Source organism: Didymosphaeria variabile (assembly GCF_027946475.1).
Source record: "Didymosphaeria variabile strain IMI 356815 chromosome Unknown scaffold_3, whole genome shotgun sequence".
Taxonomy (NCBI): domain Eukaryota; kingdom Fungi; phylum Ascomycota; class Dothideomycetes; order Pleosporales; family Didymosphaeriaceae; genus Didymosphaeria; species Didymosphaeria variabile.
Window position 1 is genome coordinate 3,746,091 of NW_026611622.1, and position 21,238 is coordinate 3,767,328.

At 51.4% G+C, this 21,238-nt stretch overlaps 3 protein-coding genes across 3 annotated transcripts; all 3 read left to right on the top strand.

Moving 5' to 3' along the window:
- Nucleotides 1-184: 184 nt before the first annotated feature.
- On the top strand, nt 185-14,814 carry MDN1 (AAA ATPase midasin; the record flags this gene model as incomplete). Its single annotated transcript, XM_056213352.1, has 3 exons — nt 185-4,639; nt 4,701-5,133; nt 5,159-14,814. The coding sequence occupies 3 exons, from the start codon at nt 185-187 to the stop codon at nt 14,812-14,814; spliced, it is 14,544 nt and encodes a 4,847-aa protein (XP_056073660.1).
- A 1,051-nt stretch (nt 14,815-15,865) lies between these two features.
- Nucleotides 15,866-17,320, top strand: N0V89_004569 (uncharacterized protein; the record flags this gene model as incomplete). The annotated part of the gene is made up of 2 exons (XM_056213353.1): nt 15,866-15,941; nt 16,047-17,320. The coding sequence occupies 2 exons, from the start codon at nt 15,866-15,868 to the stop codon at nt 17,318-17,320; spliced, it is 1,350 nt and encodes a 449-aa protein (XP_056073661.1).
- Nucleotides 17,321-17,917: 597 nt separating this feature from the next.
- Nucleotides 17,918-19,674, top strand: N0V89_004570 (uncharacterized protein; the record flags this gene model as incomplete). The annotated part of the gene is made up of 2 exons (XM_056213354.1): nt 17,918-18,558; nt 18,642-19,674. 2 exons carry the CDS (start codon nt 17,918-17,920, stop codon nt 19,672-19,674), a joined length of 1,674 nt encoding a protein of 557 aa, XP_056073662.1.
- Between the last annotated feature and the right edge of the window lie 1,564 nt (nt 19,675-21,238).

The following is a 21,238-nucleotide window of genomic DNA, read 5'->3' on the forward strand; positions in this document are numbered from 1 at the left end:
GGCGCGAAAGTTGAACGCCTCGAACTTTTTTGATGCGCGAGGCGAGTTTCTGCAACGACCCAACCACGGGGTTTTTGCGACATTTCGGGCTTGTGGACCGATATACTGAGCGTTCTGGAATCTTATACGACACTGAAAAGCATGGGAACCCGGCCTGAAACGTTTATCACCCGGATATCACGATATGGACGGCTCCACGCAGGCCGGTAAAACGGTCGACTTTGAGTGGCTCGCCCGGAAGTCAATCATCCCAGCACGCACGGATGATCTGTTTGTCCAATATGAATTTTTGTTTGTGGAGGTCTGCACGAGGTGGATGAGTGCAGAAGTCACGCCTGAGCTGGAGCTTGCCGCTTTAGGAAGAATATTACCTCTTGCACCTCATCTCGCGGAGCATGCGGAGCGACTCGCCGCGTCGCCTCAAGTGCCGTTTCTCGGAGCGCAGCAAAGTGGAATCCAAAGACGAGATGTTGAGAGACTACCAGAGCAAGAGTTATGTCAGGCTTTGCTGGGATGGTTTCGCCTCATGAGCTTCGACTGTCGGAGTTTTGCGAAGTATATGCGACCAGCTGCTGTGGAGCAGCTCTTTCAGCACACGAATCCGTGTGTACGGTATCTGGCAGTCAGGAATTTCTGCCTGTATGTGCATACGGCGGATCATGCAATGCAAGAGATGGTCAAGAGAGTCGTTGGAAAGGTCGAGGTCGAGGGCGTATGGGAAGGTCGAACCATCGATTTTGTATTTTTGTCGTTGTGGGAGGAGAAGAGATGGAAAGAGCTGCAGTCGAGATTACAACAAAACCGGTCGGTAGAGGCGCGACAAGTCCCATCAGCACTAGCTCGACAGCTTTCGCCCTATACCGTCAACGTCAGTGGAGTGTTACTGCCGCGTTTGGATGGAGCTCCATCAAAGGAAAGGCCGTTGGAAGTTATCTCGACACCTACGACGGAGTCCAATCTGCAGAGTATCGCTCATGGTTTGTTAGGCTCAAGCCCTCTTCTACTCACGGGCCTTGCGGGATCCGGAAAGACGCTACTCACACGGTATCTATCATGGCAACTAAATAAGCTGGACAGCATGGTCACTCTCCATCTGAACGAACAGAGCGATGCGAAGTTGCTTGTAGGCATGTACGCCACTGGGGCAAAACCCGGAACCTTCAGTTGGCGACCCGGTGTGCTCACGACAGCCGTCCGAGAAGGCAGATGGATTTTTATCGAAGATCTTGATCGAGCGCCGAACGAGGTCGTCAGCACTTTGCTTCCTCTCATCGAGCGCGGCGAGTTGCTCATCCCAAGCAGGGGAGAAACCGTCCGAGCTGCAAGAGGTTTCAGGATCATCGCCACTATGCGCAGCACGCTCAATCCGCGAGGCCAGGAAATTGTTCCCCGCCAGAACATGATTGGTCACCGCTTTTGGAAGTCTACTACAGTCCACATGCCAGGGCTCGACGAGTTTGAGAAGATCGTGTCAGACAAGTACCCAGCACTTGGCAAGCACGTATCGGGTATTATGAGAGTTTATGCTCGCCTGCTTGACTTGTACTCAGATGCAAAGTTCTCTTCGGAGAATGGCACATCGCTACGGGCACTTACGCCGCGAGATCTGCTGAAATGGTGCGATCGCATCGCAGTCCTGCTAGCAAAATCTTCTTCCTTCAGCGAGGCTCAAAGGGATGACATCTTTATGGAGGCATTCGACTGCTTTGCGGGCAGCTTGCGAAGTGAACACACTCGAGCACGAGTGATGGCGTGTGTGGCTGAAGAGCTTCACATCGATCCTCAACGGCGAGATCATCTCTTACAGAATCGAGATATCAAGCTTGAAGCTCCAGCCAAGAGCACGTCCTCTGGCACCATAAAGATAGGAAGGACACGGCTCTCAAGACACAAGAATACAAAACTGAACACTACGAGCAGGCCTTTTTCAACGAATGGCTACACTTTGCGACTACTCGAGAAGATTGCAGTAGCTGTCGATCGTCAAGAACCACTACTTCTTGTAGGCGAGACGGGTACTGGAAAGACAACATGCATCCAGTACCTAGCCGAGCAGCTAGGAAGGAATCTCATTGCATTCAACTTGTCGCAACAGAGCGAAAGTGGCGATCTGCTTGGCGGTTATAAGCCTGTCAACGTTCGTAGCCTTGTCATTCCTATGAAAGACGAGTTCGATGTGCTGTTCGACACCACGTTTTCGCGAAAGAAGAATCAGCGATTCATGGAGATGCTTGGAAAGCGTGTCGCAAAGGGCAATTGGAAAGGTGTGTGCACGCTCTGGCGGGAGGCATTAAAGATGGTAGATGCAGCACGCAAAGCACACGAGTCGCAGACCTCATCGCCAGATCCTGATGGTGGCCAACCCAAAAAGAAACGCAAGATGGATTCGCTACCAGCCACGTTTCTCGGATCGCGGTGGGATAAATTCGCAACAGACCTGCATGATCTCGAGGCGCAGCTTGCGAATGGCTCTGAGGCATTCGCATTCTCTTTTCTCGAAGGCAACATTGTAAAGGCTGTCAGGAATGGTGACTGGGTCTTACTCGACGAGATAAATTTGGCATCTTCGGACACGCTCGAGGCTCTTGCGGATCTTCTGGGTGGAGGTCCAGATGGCGCGCCATCCATTTTGCTTACAGAAACGGGCAATGTCGAACGTGTGATCGCTCACCCAAATTTCAGAGTCTTCGCAGCTATGAACCCGGCAACCGATGTAGGCAAAAAGGACTTGCCACCGGGCATCCGATCTCGGTTCACTGAGCTGTACGTTGAGAGCCCCGATAGCGACAAGAAGAGTCTGCAGAGCATCGTAGAGAAATACCTGGGAGGAGACCAGCTTGACACCACCATCGTTCGGGTGGCCTCCGATGTCACGAAGCTCTATCTCAAGATTCAAGAGCTGGCTAGGGCGAATATGCTGGTAGATGGCGCAGAACAAAAGGCACATTTTAGTCTTCGCACACTGACGCGGACACTCTCATATGCCCGTGAGATTGCGCCGCTATGTACATTACGCCGTGCGTTGTTCGAAGGCTTCCACATGAGCTTTCTTACGTTCCTTGGCAAGGCGTCGGAAGATCTCGTCGCACCGCTCATCAAAGAGTACCTCTTCCAGCAAAAGTCCGTTATGAAATCTGAGCTGGGCAAGCCGATGCTCCAGCCAAGTGATGGGAGGAGTTACGTTAGGCAAGGTCACTATTGGCTTCGACAAGGTGGGCAGCCGGTCGAGGAGCAACTTCACTATATCATTACGCCCTTCGTTCAACGCAACATGAACAACTTGATCCGAGCTTCCTCAACGCGGCGCTATCCTGTACTGATTCAGGGTCCTACATCCTCTGGAAAGACCAGCATGATCGAATACCTCGCGAAGCGGTCGGGCAACAAGTTTGTGCGCATCAACAATCACGAACATACTGACCTGCAGGAGTACTTGGGATCTTATGTTTCGGGCGCTGACGGCAAGCTTACTTTCCAAGAGGGTATCCTTGTTAGAGCATTAAGAGAAGGTCACTGGATCGTGTTGGATGAACTGAATTTGGCGCCCACCGATGTTTTAGAAGCCCTCAATCGACTTCTCGACGACAACCGAGAACTGCTGATACCGGAAACCCAAGAGGTAGTTCGACCCCACGAAGACTTCATGCTTTTTGCAACGCAGAATCCTGCAGGCCTATATGGTGGACGAAAAGCCTTGTCTCGGGCCTTCCGCAATCGTTTCTTGGAACTTCACTTCGACGATATTCCAGTAGAAGAGCTAACGGAAATCTTACATCGACGTACCATGATCCCCGAATCATGGTGTAAGCGAATCGTCAGTGTGTACCAAGAGCTTTCCATCCTACGACAAGAGAACCGAATATTCGAGCAAAAGAGTTTTGCAACACTTCGGGACCTGTTTCGCTGGGCTCAGCGCAAAGCAGATACGATTCAAGATCTTGCAAGTAATGGTTACATGCTGCTTGCTGAGCGCGTACGGAAAGAAGAGGAGCGAATAGCCGTCAAGAAGATCATCGAGACTGTAATGAGTAAGAAGGGCCCAAAGGTGGAAATACAGGAGGAGATCATGTTTAGTGAAGATGATTCACCGGAAATCAAGTTATGCAAGGAGATGACTGGTGCGGATGCCACTGTTGTCTGGACAAAGGCAATGCGGCGGCTGTTCGTATTAGTCGCACATGCTATCCGCAACAACGAGCCTGTGCTGCTTGTCGGAGAGACAGGATGTGGCAAGACAACTGTCTGTCAAATGCTCGCAGATGCCTTTCAAAAGCAATTACACATCCTGAATGCACATCAAAACACCGAGACTGGCGACTTGATTGGTGCGCAAAGGCCGATTCGAAACAGAGCTGCGGTTGAAGACCTTCTCTACAGGCAATTACAGGAGGCTTTGGGTCCTCATCACCAGTTGCAAGAAGTGGCCCCGGGATTATCAGAGCTGCTCGGGATATACGACAGATTTTTAGCCGAGAGGCCAGACGCACTTGATCTCATCTCTCTTTCACATCGCGAAGAGATTCAAGCGAACCGCATCAAGGCTGCAGCTTTGTTCGAGTGGGCTGATGGAAGCCTAGTCCACGCAATGAAAACTGGACAATACTTCCTACTGGACGAGATATCACTTGCAGACGACTCTGTGCTCGAACGCTTGAATAGTGTCCTGGAGTCGTCGCGAACCTTACTACTTGCTGAAAAAGGACCTGTGGACTCCCCTGGTCATTGCAACCCAAGGCTTTCAGTTCCTCGCCACAATGAATCCCGGTGGTGATTACGGCAAGAAGGAGCTGTCGCCTGCTCTGAGAAATCGTTTCACTGAGATATGGGTGCCTGCTCTATCAGATGACGAGGACATTACACAGATTGTTCAATCGAAGTTGAAGCCGAGCGCTGTGCAGTATGCGGGAGAACTCGTCTCGTTCTCTAAGTGGTTCAACAACAAGTACGACACCTCTGCTGCAGCATCTATATCTATTCGAGACACACTTGCTTGGGTTACGTTCGTCAATAACTCTCCAAGCGACGAACCGGTCTTCGCCATCGTACATGGTGCTGCTATGGTCTTCATCGATACGCTAGGGGCAAATCCTGCAGGCCTGCTCGCTATATCTGCAGCATCGATTGATGAGGAACGTAAGGCATGTCTGCGCTATCTAAGGCATGCTCCTTGACGAGGACGTAACGCCGATATATTTCGGTTCCACCACGGTCGCCTCGAACCCGAAAAGTCTTCAATTGGGACCTTTTTCGATTCCGAAATTCTCATCAACGACTGCCGAGGATGTCAGCTTCTCGCTCGAAGCGCCTACTACACAACTGAATGCCACCAGAGTTGTGCGTGCTTTGCAGCTGTCAAAACCGATCCTGCTTGAGGGTAATCCCGGTGTCGGTAAGACCACGCTTGTTACCGCTCTTGCCCGAGCAATTGGGAAGCCCCTCACTAGACTTAACCTGTCCGAGCAGACAGATCTGATGGACTTGTTTGGATCCGACGTACCCGTTGAAGGCGGACAAGCCGGAACCTTCGCTTGGTGCGACGCGCCCTTCCTCAAGGCTATGAAGAATGGCGATTGGGTGCTGCTTGACGAGATGAACCTTGCATCTCAATCTGTACTTGAAGGTCTGAACGCGGTGCTTGATCACCGTGGCGAGGTTTATATCTCAGAGCTCGATCAGACATTCCACAAACATCACGACTTCCGTGTATTTGCCGCACAGAATCCTCATCATCAAGGTGGTGGTCGAAAAGGCCTTCCGGCGTCTTTCGTTAATCGGTTCACGGTTGTTTACGCCGATATATTCCGACCCGAGGATTTGTCTCTCATCTGCCGCAAAGTTTTTCCCGGCATTGCTGAAGAGGAAGTCAAAAAAATGATCACATTCGTCGCACAGCTCGATGAGCAAGTTGTAAGTCGCCGCGCTTTCGGACACCTTGGCGCGCCGTGGGAATTCAATTTGCGAGATACCCTTCGTTGGCTACAGCTGCTTACCTCGCCACAATTCTCTGGGACTGCAAGAGACTTCCTAGATACTGTCTTCGCCCAGCGCTTCCGTTCAGAGACAGATCGCGTTCATCTTTTCAAACTTTTCGAGTCGATATATGGTCAGCATGATCCTCGAATCACACTTCACCACAATCTTTCCTCGTCGACTTTACAGGTTGGAATGGGCTTGCTTCCCAGACACCATGCCGTTACAAGGCCTGATCCTACGTCTACTTTTCGTATCAGACAGTTGGCTCCGATGGAAGCGCTCGTGGTTAGCGTGAGGCAGAACTGGCCTGTGATACTGGTCGGGCCACCCGGATCAGGAAAGACCTCAATGCTAAACCAGGTTGCATCATTCGCTGGTGCCAGCATGGTCACTTTTTCAATGAACGCAGATATCGATGCCATGGATCTTGTTGGCGGCTACGAGCAGGTTGATCCGTCTCGAGAGCTACAGCACTTCATGTCAACACTGGATGAGTTTGTCCGACGTGCACTTTCATCCGCAGCGAATCCAACACCAGTTGCGACTAGATTACTAGAACTTCTCACCAACTACTCCCTTGCAGATACACGAGAGATCTTGGTGCTTCTGCAAGGCCTTGCACAAGAGAACCCCGCGTCCACAGAAGCCATTCAACTCAGCCAAGAACTCGAGGTCCTCATCAATACACCCCAGCAAATCGACGGTGCCCGCTTCCAATGGGTCGACGGCATTCTCATACAAGCCCTCCAACAAGGAAAATGGCTCGTACTTGATAACGCCAACCTGTGCAGTAGCGCGGTTCTCGATCGCCTCAATTCGTTGCTCGAACCAAATGGATACCTTAGCATCAACGAGCACTCGACTGCTGACGGTGAGGCGAGGGTCGTCAAACCGCATCCTGATTTTAGGATCTTTATGACTGTGGATCCGAGGTTTGGAGAGCTAAGCCGAGCGATGCGAAACAGAGCTGTTGAAATTTGCTTGTTGGTTGAAGAAGGTGCTAACCAGGGTGAGGAGGCCGAGGCGGCAGTGGAATACCCGCTTGACAGTCGAATGTACCGCTTCCGGCAGTTGTGTAAGGTGGCTTCGATTCAAGCTACGCAGCCGCAGCTTGAAAGCCTCTCGACCGTAGATACCAGCTTGCTTCTAAGTTTTGAGAAGCAAGTGTCGAAAGGACTGCTTACATACCATGGCCAGTGTGCAACAACGCTTAACGGCATCCAAGCTGGGTCCGATAACACCATGGAACATCTACACCATCAGCTACAGTTTTTCACTTCGGTGGCCGATCCTCAAGCGCGATCTCTTCAGCATCTTCTCGGCGATAACCATGGTATAGATTCGACTCATGCCTTGCAACCATATCATCCACTCAACAACGAGCTCATTCTTCGCCGTAGCAAAGTCTCCGAACTCCTCTCCAAGCGGTTCGCCTCAGTCTTCGACGTCTTGCTCGAATGCTATAACATGCAGAAGGCTCTCGCGGATCTTCCCTCCATGAAATTCGAGCGCCGGAAAGAACTGCAAAAGCTCCCTGCCTTCTTGTATGCTTTCTGGCAGGGCATATCATCGTGCATTCAGGCCCTTGGCCACGCTGGAGACTCTATGAGTTTGATTGAGATCGAAGGCTTGACGCCGAAGCTCTTGCGTCAACTATTCTGGGCTTTCCACAAGCTAATGACGGGGTCGAACTTCGATCGCGCGACGTTTCAGACATATCTGAAGATGCTGTCGGATGTGCTAATACGACTCATGAATGCCCCTGTACCAATTGCTGTCGATCTGGGTAATAAGTTGTCCAAAGAGGTGTCAAAGTTTGGCAGCGACGTTCAATTGAGTAGTGGGTTGGGCATGGAACGCATATGGCGGCACTTCAAGCCTAATACGTCGAAGACGCAGGCTCAGCTTGCTGCGTTGCTTGCGCTCGAGACCCTAGCCGACCGGCTGGATGCGACAATGTGGAAATCGCATTTGAAGCTGGACGAGATGATACAGATCCGGGAGCGGTTTGCCAGCTCCTTAGAGCTCGTCAGGACACAAGACGTTGATGCTGGCGAGCTTGTCACGGCGCTCGAAATCGCCGTCCGCGAACTCGAAGGCAGTGTTGGCGAGGACGATGTCACGGTCACGCCCTACTTCGAGGATGTTTTTGAAGGACTGAATCAGTATCTTGACATCGCGCAAAGTCCTATACCAACTTCGGATCGCCGGTACATTGCGCCAACCGCTGATGTGCCAGTTGTGCGAGCCAAATCCTCATTACTTGCGAGAAGACCGACAAAGTTGGCCAAACTTGCGGACGAGCCAATGGAGCAAGTTGGTGCGTGGGGCAATATGGACCGTCTAGCTCGGTACATCGGATTGCACAAGCAGGCTAGTCAACTTGTTGCTATTGAAGGGCGGGTCCACACCGCTATGCTCTCGCGTCTTCGGGGTGCGGACGATGTTCAGCTTGCTCAGCTGGAGCGATTCGAAGCAGAAATTCAGGTTCTTGCCCAGGAGCTTGTCTTAGACTCGGAGCACTTTACCAATCACCAACACGATGCGCTGTCCTGGATTTACCGCCAAATTCTCAATGGGCTTTATTCATCGCATTGCGTTGATATTATAGCTCAAGTCGATCAAAACTCATTGGAGTTCCACCCTACAGCACCCATATCAAAGGATTATCGCAGAGCCCTGGCCCCTTTAAAACAGTGTTTCCACCACGCAAGTGCCTTCAACAAAATGGACTCCCAGGCTTGGATTTTGCTAGCCCTGACGGGTTTGAACCTCTACGTGCCAAACTACCCTCATGATCCGGCATTGCGACCCATGATTGAGCGTAACTTGTTCGACGAAGAAAGAACCGGTCTTCTATGTGCACTACAAATGTTACGCGAATTCCAGATTGATGTAACTGGCCAAGAGAGCAGCTTCCGCATACGGCAAACAGAGAGCGCGATCCGCGAAATGGGAGAAGAGCCACCGGTACCCGCCATCGTTCGACCCCAGGTTTCCCAGCTTGATGCTCTCCAGGGCGAGTTTTCGAACCTATTGAGCGTGATACAACCACTTAGCGCGGGAGCATTGTCCGTCAGAGAGGCTGCTTTAGACAATACGCTGAAGCAGAACATTTCACATATCATACGGAGGCTGACAGAAGGATATCGGAGCTATGATGATATTACTAGTCCTGCTGTTGGCTTCCTCGTGTGTCTCAGCATTGGTCTGTCGCTTGGCGCGATAGAGCAGGAAGAGGAGAGCGATGTCTCTAGATCATTCGCATACATCACAAGATACACTCCATTCTTCGGGTTTCACGCTTACCACACGCGCAACATAAACTCTGAGATCTTGATCCACCAGTGCGAGGTCGAGTTGGCAAGGAGTCATCATGCCGTGGACCTCAGATGGCATGCTCTGCACTGCTTGGCTATCATCAAGGCCGTAGACGCGCAGTACCTGTCCGCCGAGAGGCCTAGGCATCTCATCCACAATCTCTTTTCGTCTCTCTACGGCGAGTGGAAGGCGCAGCTTTTGAAAGACCAGCAAGACGAAGCCAAGAACAGTAGCTTATACACCTACCGTGGCGAAGAAGAGGATGACGATGAAGAAGACCGCTCGCTATTCCCAGACTACGAGGACGAGGGTACCATGCAGACAACACAGTCTTCTACTTCTCGCGAACACGCCATCAGGCTTGCTAATATGCATGCTTCAATCTTCCTTAATAGCGACAGTGCCTCTGACGGTATAAAAGCACTACTCGAATGGTGCGCCAGAGAGATGAGTCGTGTAGCAGAAGGCAAAGCACACGGCTCCCAGTACGAGTTCGCTTTGCCCGCCATTTACATTGCGCTCGAGAAGAAAGCAGACACACTCGCATCTTCGGGACAAAACAAAGCGTACAACTTCTACTTCGATGCCAATCTCCCAGAAGCAAAGCGAATGATGGCCTTAATTCACCGCATCCAAATTCGATATCGACAGATTCGCAGCATATGGCCCGAACACGCCACCCTGTCGGAGGTCCTGCGCACATGCGACGAAGCGCTCGAGTTTCGACATGTCGATCCTATCGCAAAGCTGATCACGAAACTAGAGAAACTACACGGGTACATGTACGAGTGGCAACGGGTCGCGAGCAAGGAGTTTAGCACCGCACCTCTTTTCGATGACCTCACAAGCCTACTTGTGAGTTGGCGACAACTCGAGCTTACGACATGGGCGCGGTTGTTCGACATGGAAACCGCCAAGTGCCGTGATAGTGCTAATAGTTGGTTCTTCGTCGCGTACGAGACTATCATTGCCGCTGCAGATTCGGTGGAAGACGCGCCCACCATGAAGATCTTCACAAAGGATCTGCTCAAGACGCTCGAAGGCTTTTTCTATGCCACTACACTCGGCCAATACGAGCAGCGCATCAAACTCCTACAACAATTGCACGCACACGTTGTCATGCGGGTGCAAGATAACGGACTCTTCGAGACCCTGGGTACCGCACTGGAAAACTTCATCACTTACTTTTCCCGCCTGCAGAAGCCTGTGCGCGAAGCACTCGCCCAGGGACGCCAGAAGCTTGAGAAACAGGTTGTCGATGTGATCAAACTGGCTAGTTGGAAGGATACGAACATCGAAGCCCTAAAGCAGAGTGCGAAGACGTCGCATCGCAAGCTGAGTAGGTCGGTGAGAAAGTTCAGGGCGATACTGAATCAGCCCGTTTCCGGTATTGTTAATGCTGGCTTTCCTGAGGAGCAAATCCCAATTACGGCGATCGTTGTGGGTGAGGTGGGTACCACTGTTTCGCCCACTGCTGTTGCGCTGTGTGAAAAGAACGTCCAGGGCTGGAGCTCTCGGCCTACAAGATTCAAGAACCTGGTTGTCACTGTGCCTATGATGCGTCGGATGACGATACCCAACACTGAGACCATCGACGGCGCTATTTACATCGACAGCTTCATCGTTGACCTTGAGAGTTCCATTGTTGAGCTTCAGAAAGCCACTCCTACAACGCTGACAGAGGAGACCAAGGTGACTGTTCAGCATCTCAAAACCCGGAAGCGCAAGGTCTACGCCGACACGATGAAAGAGCTCCGCCAGATGGGTGTCAAGGCCAACCTGAGCACTGAGCTATTGGCGCGGCAAGACGAGCTCTCCACGGTGCTGTCTGCTCTGCCTCTCGTTGGGGCTGGGCAAGGAAGCGGTGCTGAGTTCTTCCTCCACAAGGCGCTGAGCATGATGGAACAAGTTCGGGGCATGGCTAAGGAACATCACGGGGATTTGACGAGCAACGATATCATGAGAAGTATTGGATATCTTGAGGGCTTGCTGCATGCTTCAATCCGACAACGCAGCCTCTTGAGCAAGGCGACGAATACTCTCACACGGCTGCAAGTTCCGATCTCAAAAATAGTGCAACTCTCTGCGATGCATGAACAGAATGTTGTGCGCGTAACAACGGCTCAAGTCGCAGCTGGGGCTACTGTGCGGCCCAGTATCTCGTGGCTCTGCGCTATCCTCGATACCGGCGCAGAGGTCATTGCTGCTCAGACAAAACTTGGAAAGATCGCAGAAATAGATGAGCTAAGAATTGACATGCGGAAGTGGAGTGGTCAACTACGCGATTCAGCTGATGAGTTCGACCACTTACCGACCCTGCCGTCGAATGTGTGGTCCGAAGCTCACAGCCACCTCGAGCAGTCTATTCAAAACCAACTGGAAGATTTCGGCAAAGTCTTCAATACCTGGATGGAGCGCTTCCCCGTCTCTCGCATTGTGCTCAAGCATGTCGAGAGCTTTCTATTCTCTTACCCCAATGCCACCTCAGTCATGGCCAGTGAACAGCGCGTCACGGTGGAGTCACATTCGAAGGAAATCCTTGCAGCTATAGACCTAATTCTCGGGTCGATGCAAGATGTTGAGAGTGCGCTGAAGGGTCTACCTACCTCGACCGATGACGCTGCCTGGCTAGTCAAGGAAGAAGAAGCATTGTCTGTCGCCATCAATGCGCTCCATGCTCCGCAAATCGGCGAGGCGATCACAACACTCCTCGAGAAGGTTCACCTTACCTCTGGAGACGACAATTTGCGTGTCATCGCGGCCCTGTTTAGCACAGTGCAGCCTCTTCTAGACCAATACCTCGTCTCCTATGTATCCCTCGTCGACCGCTTCTCCACCTTGCACACCTCAACATCTAAGTTGCTCCACCGTCTCGCTAAATCCTTCATCCAGGTCGGCACCCAAGGCTTCTGCCGGCCCCCCGAGAAGTCTTCCGACCAAGACGATAAGTCCAAGGACGAGAAACTCGAAGAAGGGACAGGTCTCGGCGCTGGTGAAGGCGCAGAAGACATCTCGAAGGACATCGAAGATGATGAGGACCTTGAAGAGTTGGCGCAAGAAAAGGGCGAAAGGGAAGGCAGTATCGAAGACCAGGAAGATGCTGTCGACATGGGCGACCAGGAGATGGAGGGTGAGACGGGTGAGACGGCCGAAAAGGAGGATAAGGGTGATGAAGAAGGCGAGGAAGGTGATGATGATGTGCAGAGCGAGGTTGGAAGTGTGGATGATCTTGGACCGAGTGCGGTGGATGAGAAGATGTGGGACGAAGGTGGAAAGGAGGAGGATCTGAAAGAGAAGGAAGGCAAGGAGGATGTTGGCACCGAGAACCAGGATGAGCAGGTCGCTGCTGATCAGCAACAGAAGGATGGCAAAGATGAAAAGAAAGATGAGAAAGAGGATAAGGAAGGCGGCGAAGAAGATGAGGAGATGGAGATGGAGGGAGAAGATCAGGAGGAGAATGTAGGCGTGGGGGAGACGGAGCAGATGGATCCGCATGCCAAAGAAGAGGAGACGCTTGATCTACCGGACGAGCTTAACATGGATGGCAACGAAGACGACGAGAAGGGTGATGACAACAACGATGACATAGATATGGATGATGATCTGCCGGAAGAGGAGATGGAGGGAGAAGCTGGTGCTCAGCCTGACACTGTTGACGAAGAGATTGGTCCCGAGCAAGAAGGCGAAGAAGAGAAGGAAACCACAGGCCACGTCGAGGACGAAGAGATGAAGGAGGAAGAGGAGCAGGAGCAAGAAGGCGAAGAGCCGGAGGACGATGCTGTACCTCTACCTGATGATCATGTTGTAGAAGACATGTTGAACGATACAAAGGACGAACGTCAGGCTGACCCGGATGCCGAGGCTGGCGCAGGCGCAGACGCCAACGAAGAAGCGCACAAGAACCAGCAGGAACAAACATCCGCCAGTGCTGCTAACCGTGACGAGGGCGCCGAAGGCGAGTCAGCAGAGCAGCAACAAGAAACCACTGCTGAAGACGGCACTCTGGGTCAAAGTGCTCAACCTGATGCTGGTGGCCGTGGTGAACAGCCTGAAGAGTCACCTGAGACGCAATCTTTCAAGAAGCTGGGCGATGTACTGGAACGATGGTACAACCAGCAGAAGCAGATTTCAGATGCTCGCCAAAAGGACGAGACTCAAGTGCAGCAGATTGACAAAGAGGTCGACATGGCCAATGCTGACTTCGAGCATCTGCAAGATGAAGAGGAGCAGGCTGATACGCAAGCCCTAGGCACGGCAACTGAAGAACAAGCTAAAGCTTTGGATCATGACATGGCTATGGCAGTCGACGAAGAAGAAAAGGGCGCTGCTCGACCAGAAGACAACGAAGAGGTACAAGATACGCAGCAAGACGTCGACATGCAAGACAACGAACCCGCTCAGCAGGAAGAACAAGAAGCTCAGCAGCAGTCTACTACCGATGGCCGTCCTCAAGCCTTCATCGGCGAGCAAAAGCCTTTCACAGAGGGTGACGATGACGCCAGCATGGACGACGCCATGCCTATCGAAGATGATATTTCTGATAGCTCCTCAGTCGACGAGGTCGAAACCAAGTTGGACCTCGTCCATCTCGATGACCTATCCGCGCTCACGCCAGAAAGTGCCCGTGCTCTATGGCTCTCTCACGAAGCATCTACGCACTCGCTATCTCAACAACTCACCGAGTCGCTTCGCCTTATCCTCGCACCGACCCTCGCTACTAAGCTCCGCGGCGACTTCCGCACCGGCAAACGTCTCAACCTCAAGCGCATCATCCCGTACATCGCGTCCAGTTACAAGCGCGACAAAATCTGGCTACGGCGATCTTTGCCCTCCAAACGGTCCTATCAAGTCATGATCGCCCTAGATGATTCCAAATCCATGGCCGAGAGCGGCTCCAGCAACCTCGCACTGAAAACGCTCACCCTCGTCGCACGTAGCATGGCCATGCTCGAAGTCGGCGAAGTCGCCGTTACTGGCTTCGGCGACAACATCAATGTCGCGCACGACTTCGACAAGCCATTCACTAGCGAAGCTGGCGTCAAGGTCTTCGAGCAATTCGGCTTCAACCAGCAGAAGACAGATGTGCGGGGTCTGGTTCACAAGTCGCTCGATCTGTTCGCTGAAGCGCGACGTAAGGGTAGTAGTTCGGCAGGCGAAGATCTCTGGCAGCTCATGCTCATCGTGAGTGATGGTATCTGCGATTCTCACGCTGAGATCCAGCGTCTTGTTCGCCGCGCACAGGAGGAGCGCGTTATGATAGTTTTCGTGATCATCGATTCCTCTGCCTCGTCTCCTGTTAATCAGTCCGAAACCGCAGCCGCAGAGGCCGAAAAAGTACAAAAGGGCATCATGGATCTGCAATCTGTGGAGATTTCGCCCGAGGGCAAGGTCGTGAGATGGAAGTATATGGAAAGGTTTCCTTTCAGGTACTTCTTGGTGGTGAGGGATGTGCGGGAGTTGCCAGGGGTTTTGGCGGGGGCGCTGAGGCAGTGGTTTGGGGAGGTTGTGGGGAGTGTTTAGAATTTTGTAGCATTTGATGGCGTTTGTTGGGGCAAAATCGTGCATTTCTGGCGTTGGGTAACTCATCCGTGTTGACGGAACCAAGAGTAGGATATGAAATGTTTGGCATTTTCGAAGATGGGTGCATGAGGGCTCTAGTGACTTGTGACTCTCATGTGTGCAAGCGACAGTTCTATGAGATGTCAGTCAACTTGTGACACCCACAATCTCAGTGAGCGACGTAGTAATAAAGTTGTACCTGCATTGCTAGCTGCCGAGTTTGATGTCAACGAGCATCGCCAGCATGGACCCCACCCCGACTTGTCTCATCTAGCCACATCGGCAAATTAGGCCTGATAAAGGTATTGGATCTGTTTGTATTAACTCCTGGGAATGAGTGCTTCGCCACGTGTGTAAAGCTCCATGTATCTCATAGCATGACACCCGGGAGCATTGCGCTAAGTAGACATGATAACCATTCAAAAGGGTTTGTTATCTGATTTTCTCGCGAACGAAGACATGTCCCTCACTTGTTTTGCACTTCTTACAGCGTACGCCCACATGAAATTTAGAATGGACTAGAGATTGCGGTGGGCTTAACCTCAGATTTCAGTGCGCTTTGGCACCGCCTCGCGAGGCCCTTCCACACTCGAACCACCTTGGTCACTCGAGTTCCATCTCACTTGAGCGCAGGATTGCTTCTCACGCCCAGCCTATTATTATCTTGCACGCGTGGCTCGTTGCTCATCGCCAGAAGAAAATCTTTGCAAGCAATTATAGACAGAGCATGATGTACAGTGAGCAGAAATGACTTCTATAGGCCAAATCCAATACCTTTAGAATTGCCACTTCCCTACTTGTCACTCACGGATCTCCAAACCATCCGGTCGTTCACTCTCACGTGACGTGGCGCAGACTTCTTACCCTCTTCGATTTTCACCCCGATCGCGTATATCAAGCCCTTTTTGAAGACAAGTCTTTGTACCCTCTCCACTCCAGAACAGCTTTGACTTACCCTGTTCGCTCTTCTCAACCACTAATCGTCTCGGCTAGCTCGGAGCTGCTGAACAGTATGGAGCTGCTGGACCTACCGCCAGAGGTCTTCCAGAAAATCGTCCACGACCTTGTGCGCGAGGCGGAGCCATCCGGTGCCTAGAAGTTGCGCGCTGTCTGTCGTAAGTAGACATTATGAATCATCGCAAAGCTTTACTCTTTTCTACTACATGTAGTGCCGCATATGCTAACATTCCTAGGAACCTTCGCTGCGGAGATCGAATACGATATCTTTGCCAAGCAAAGCAAGCAGGTCTTCGAAGGAAGAAAGAATCATAAGATCCTCCGGCAGAAGATCTGGCTATATCTCTTCTACCAGACCAAGTTTCGTAACACTAAGCACGCGCTCTGCAACGCTATCAACAATATGATCGCCTCTTTTCAGGATGAGCTGGGAATTACTACAGAGGCTGGCCTCTTTAGCCTTCGTGAGAAGTTTTGCAAGGCGGTCGCCGTAACTATGGACAGACGACACTCAGCAAAGTACCAGGGAGAGACCTTGGCCAGTATCTTGGGTATCGGAAGCAAGTCGTTTTGGGATGCAGACGAGATGACCAAGGCTCGAGAGAGCACAGCAGACCACTACCAGAGCAAGCTAGGAGCGGCATCCGCTGTCGGAAATATTAAGATGGTCAAGGAATTATTATTGGACAACCGGCCCACTACTTCAGAATGCTTCATGGACAACTCCATCTTCGGAAACCCCATACACAACGCGGTGGCTCTGGAGAATATTGAGATGCTCACTGCCATCTCAGAGTCTCTTAAGGCTATCCCTCGAACTGAATTTCACTCTACCGGTGATCTAGGTTCTTATCTGTCGATGTATTTCACCCGCAACCTTCAAGAAGCCGTTGATGCCAGGAGGTTGGATATGGTGCAGATACTGTTCGACATGCACCATGCAAGGCTTAGGATTCATCCCCGCGTTTTCACCCGCTGGGTGAAAATCGCTCTGGAGTCCGGTATGGATGAGGTACTCGACATGGTCTTCGGTGTGAGGTTTCCTCTGCATCAGGAGATGAAGATAGAGAAACAGTTGTTCCAGCTGGCTTGCAAGCTTTCTAACACAAATGCGATCGCAAAGCTCATCGGACATCCTGCTATGGGACCCAACCACGTCTGGCGAACTTCAACCCCCCTTCTTGTCGCAGTGAAAGAAGGCTGTCCTGAAGTTGTGAAAACTGTTCTAAACAGCGGAGCTACAGTCAATGGCGTCTATGTCACAAAGAATCGGCCCTCTGGATATATGCAAGAGCATGTCAAGCCCATCGAAGTCGCCATGAAGCGAGGCGATACCGACGTCATTCAAGTTTTGCTCGATAGTGGAGCTCAGCTTAGAAACTTGGTTGTTGCGAGCAGGAAGAAGGCTGTCTACAACCTGCTTCGAAAGGCAAAGATGGAAGCGACTAGATCCCCTGTTCCAACCTACGCGGAGAAATATCCCAAACGCAAGAAGTCGACTGCAACATAGTGATGCAGTCTGCTTTCCTCGAACAGCAGACGGAGCGGAGCATGAACTTGATTACGATTCAAGGATGGATTGGCGATTGGTCGATGGCATACACGAGTTTCTTAAGGTGCCATTTCAGGGCCTGGCATGATTTTCACGCGTTGGAGTTGCCGAAGGCGTACCTACACCTTATTGTTGCGTAGAAGAGTGATGCATTGGTTAGGTGGCAAAACCCGCCTATATACGCTATGGATCTAGTGCAAAGCACCTTCCGCACACCTCAGGGAGCACCTGCTCAACGCACCTGGTAGCACAGAGACCTCCAACCGAATTAATCCGAAGCCTGAGCCTGAGCTCTCTGTCAAAATGATTCTCTTCGCATCTACCGCTCATTCAATTGTGCGACGTGCCGAAGCGTGCCACCTTTTCACTTTATCCAACTAGATGATGTGCGGATATGCATACGAAGGTAATTAGGTCTTACAGAGACTAACCCAATGCATTTGACACCTTCCTCATCCAGCAATTTCTTGGCGTGACACGCCCTACGCTCAAGCATATATCAGGCTATGACTCCAACCATTCTGTCTACCTACCTCAACTCCGGTTTACGACAAAATGGATTCCATCGAGCTCGAGGCTCGCAACGTCGTACCGGCGACTTCTGTAGCGGCGCAGAACGCCGTCACAGATGGTTCCAAGGATGACTCACGCGAAACAGCGTCGATCATCACGATCGCTACAGCATCGCCGCAGTATCAGCATCCCAAAGGCATCAGATTGATCATACTTACGCTCGGCCTCATGATAAGCATCCTCCTTGCTGCCCTCGACTTCTCCATCATCGCAACCGCCATCCCAACCATCACCTCAGAATTCGGCTCCATCGCCAACATCGCATGGTATGGTTCAGCCTACTCTATCACAAATGGAGCCTTTAAGCTGGTCTGGGGCAAAGCCTACCAGTACTTCCCGCTGAAACGAGTCTTTATGCTCGCGGTGGCGATCTTTGAGCTAGGGAATATCATTTGTGGCGCGTCGAAGAGCTCTGAAGTGCTGATTATGGGGAGAGTGGTGGCGGGGCTTGGTGGTGGGGGCTTAATGACTGGCGCGTTTATCATTATTGCGATCAGTGTTGAGGATAAGTATCGCGCGGCGTACATGGGTGTGGTCAGTGCGACATTTGGGATTAGTAGTGTGGCAGGGCCGTTGTTGGGTGGTGGGTTGACGGATAGCGTGGGGTGGCGATGGTGCTTCTGGTATGTTGATCCAAAAGCCTTTTTGCCTTCTACATCGGGCCCTATTGTGTGAGAATGTAATCACCTTTTTGACCTTCCCACAGGATAAGTCTTCCCATCGGCGGCCTCGCAGTTGCCATCATGACCCTAACATTCCGATCTCCGATCGTGATCAGAGACATGAAGCTGCGAGAGCGCATCATCGGCCTCGACTTGAATGGAGGATGCCTCGTCACCTCTTTCCTCAGTTGCTTTGTCCTCGGCATGCATTTCTCCGGAACCCACCCATGGAGCTCGCCCACAGTATGGGGCAGCCTCGTCGGCTCTGTTCTCAGCTTCCTCGCGTTCATCTACAACGAGTACAAGATGCGCGATAAAGCCATGGTCCACGCCCACCTCATCAAGAAATGGGACGTTTGCCTGAACTTGATGTACGCCTTCTTCCTCTCAGGAATGTTCTTCCCTCTGCAGTACATGCTCCCGGTGCAGTTCCAGTCTGTAGACGCAACATCCGCTTCGCAAAGCGGCATCCGACTTATCCCTCTCATTCTAGCCGTGTCGGTCTTCACCGCATTCTCGAACGGCGCACTAACCTGGTGGCGCCACCACCAGCCATTCCTCCTCGTGGGCGCCTTCCTCGGCACCGCGGGCACAGCGACTATATACTCTGTCAATGCACCCGCTTCGACACGTGAATGGCTTGGATTCGAGCTGCTCACGGGTATGGGTGTAGGCCTTGCCCTCCAAATTCCTATGATCTACAATCAGGCTCTTGTACCGCGCAACGACATTCCCTCCGTTACTTCATTGACGCTCTTCACCGAGAATCTGGGTACAACACTATTTGTAGCCGCCTGCGAAGCGTCGTTTCAACAAGGTCTGGTCGCACATCTCAAGAAGAGTTTGCCGAGCTTGGATCCGCATGATGTTGTGAATGCTGGAGCTACGCAGATCAGGAATCTGTTCCATGGCGGCGACTTGGATATGGTTTTAGGTAGTTACTTACATGGGTGTCGGGTCAGCCACCTTATTACGCTGAGCTGCGGAGTTGTGGCTTGTATGGTTAGTGTTGGTGCTGCGGGTCCGACCGTGGTTAGAATGGTGATGGAGAAATGGGGAAAGAGCCATGCTGGATAGGCGGAATCCCGACTCGATATGATGGAGCGTGAAGGCGAGCATGTGGGTGGGGAAGAAGAACTTGGATCTGGATTGACCGTACGTTCCCAAATTGGATAATATTCGTTTTTCAAGGTTGCTTGATCGTCTCGTTCAATATTGGTAGCAGTGCTACATCAAAAGTTGAGTAAAGTGTGTTGCCCTAGGATAGGCAATACGCTGGCCGACTGTACTCGAGATATTGACTTAGGACTGTATTAGATGTGGTATTAATTCAACCTGATCCACGGTAAGTAGGAAAATGCCAAGTCTAATAATGATTTTCATTTTCTCGATCTTTATTCAATGTTATGCGCCGTGATATGTGGTATAGATGTGCCTCCTTGAGAACTAGAGAATTGAGGAACACATTCGGAGCAAGCTCAAATGACGAAAAGGTTTTATGCAGATGCATGAGTACTAGCAAGCACCTCGAATCATGATGTGTATTGATGATAGCTCAACAAATAAGGTTTCCGCGGCAGGATGAGCTCTTCCAGCGGAGAAAGTGGAAAGTTCGGTGGAGCATCGGAGCTTTGCGGAAGATGGCTCAGATTTGTACGTAAAGGCAAGATTGGCAAGCTCATAGCCCGCGGTCTGAGGCGTTATACGCTCCGCTAAAATGCATTCCTGTGTGTTCGAAAGCTGGAGAGTCATAACGGTCCAAACTAAGCCGCATCAGTGCATGTCATGGCTGATCTTCAAACGCTTCAAACCCTTCCTTTTCATCTTCTGATCTTTACTCCTTTGCTTTCTAGCCGCATCCCTTGCTTTTCTCGCTTCTCGGAGATCTGCATCGATCTTTTTGATTCCATCTTCGTACTCTCGTTGATTGCGCCAGTAGCTTTCCCACAGCCTCATCGTAGCTAGCTCTCGGAACTGTAATTCGGATGTGGTCATCGAATCTAGGCGCCGAGAAAATAGATCAAGATACTCGTGGTTCAACATGTGCCGTAGGCCACTCGCCGACGTAGTGAGACGTACAAAGCTATCGGACAATGCTCGCTCATGCTTTCTCAGGCCGCGATAACTCTTCTTCATGATAGCATCGCGGAGCCATCTTCTCAAAGTCCTAGACAATTGGAAGGCGTTCCATTTGGACACCTTGACATAGAAGTGAAAAGCAGAATAGATGCTCTGTGTGCCAAAGCCAGTAGTGCGTCGCACGGAGACAGCTAGAAACGGCGAAGCCTCTGCCATGCACCGGCTGAATTCCATACTAGACTCTCGATAACGGAATAAATACTTTCGGAATCCTAGATGCCTAATTTTTCTTAAGGTGTCGCTCACAAGTATGAAAGTGATGTCGTAAGCCAAATGGATGTTGGCCAAGAGCTTTTCGATCGGATATGTTACTAGCGCCAAGTGCGCCGCCCCGGGATTGACTACGAGATCGGATCGAATCTTTCGAAGGCTACTTAGGGAATGGAGATCATTCTTGAACCTCTTCCGGAGGTCGTCGGTTTGGATATGGAAATCTCGCAACAATGCATACGGTGAGCGTGACAGTGCGAAAGTCAGCCGTTGAAGGAAACGCTCATTGATC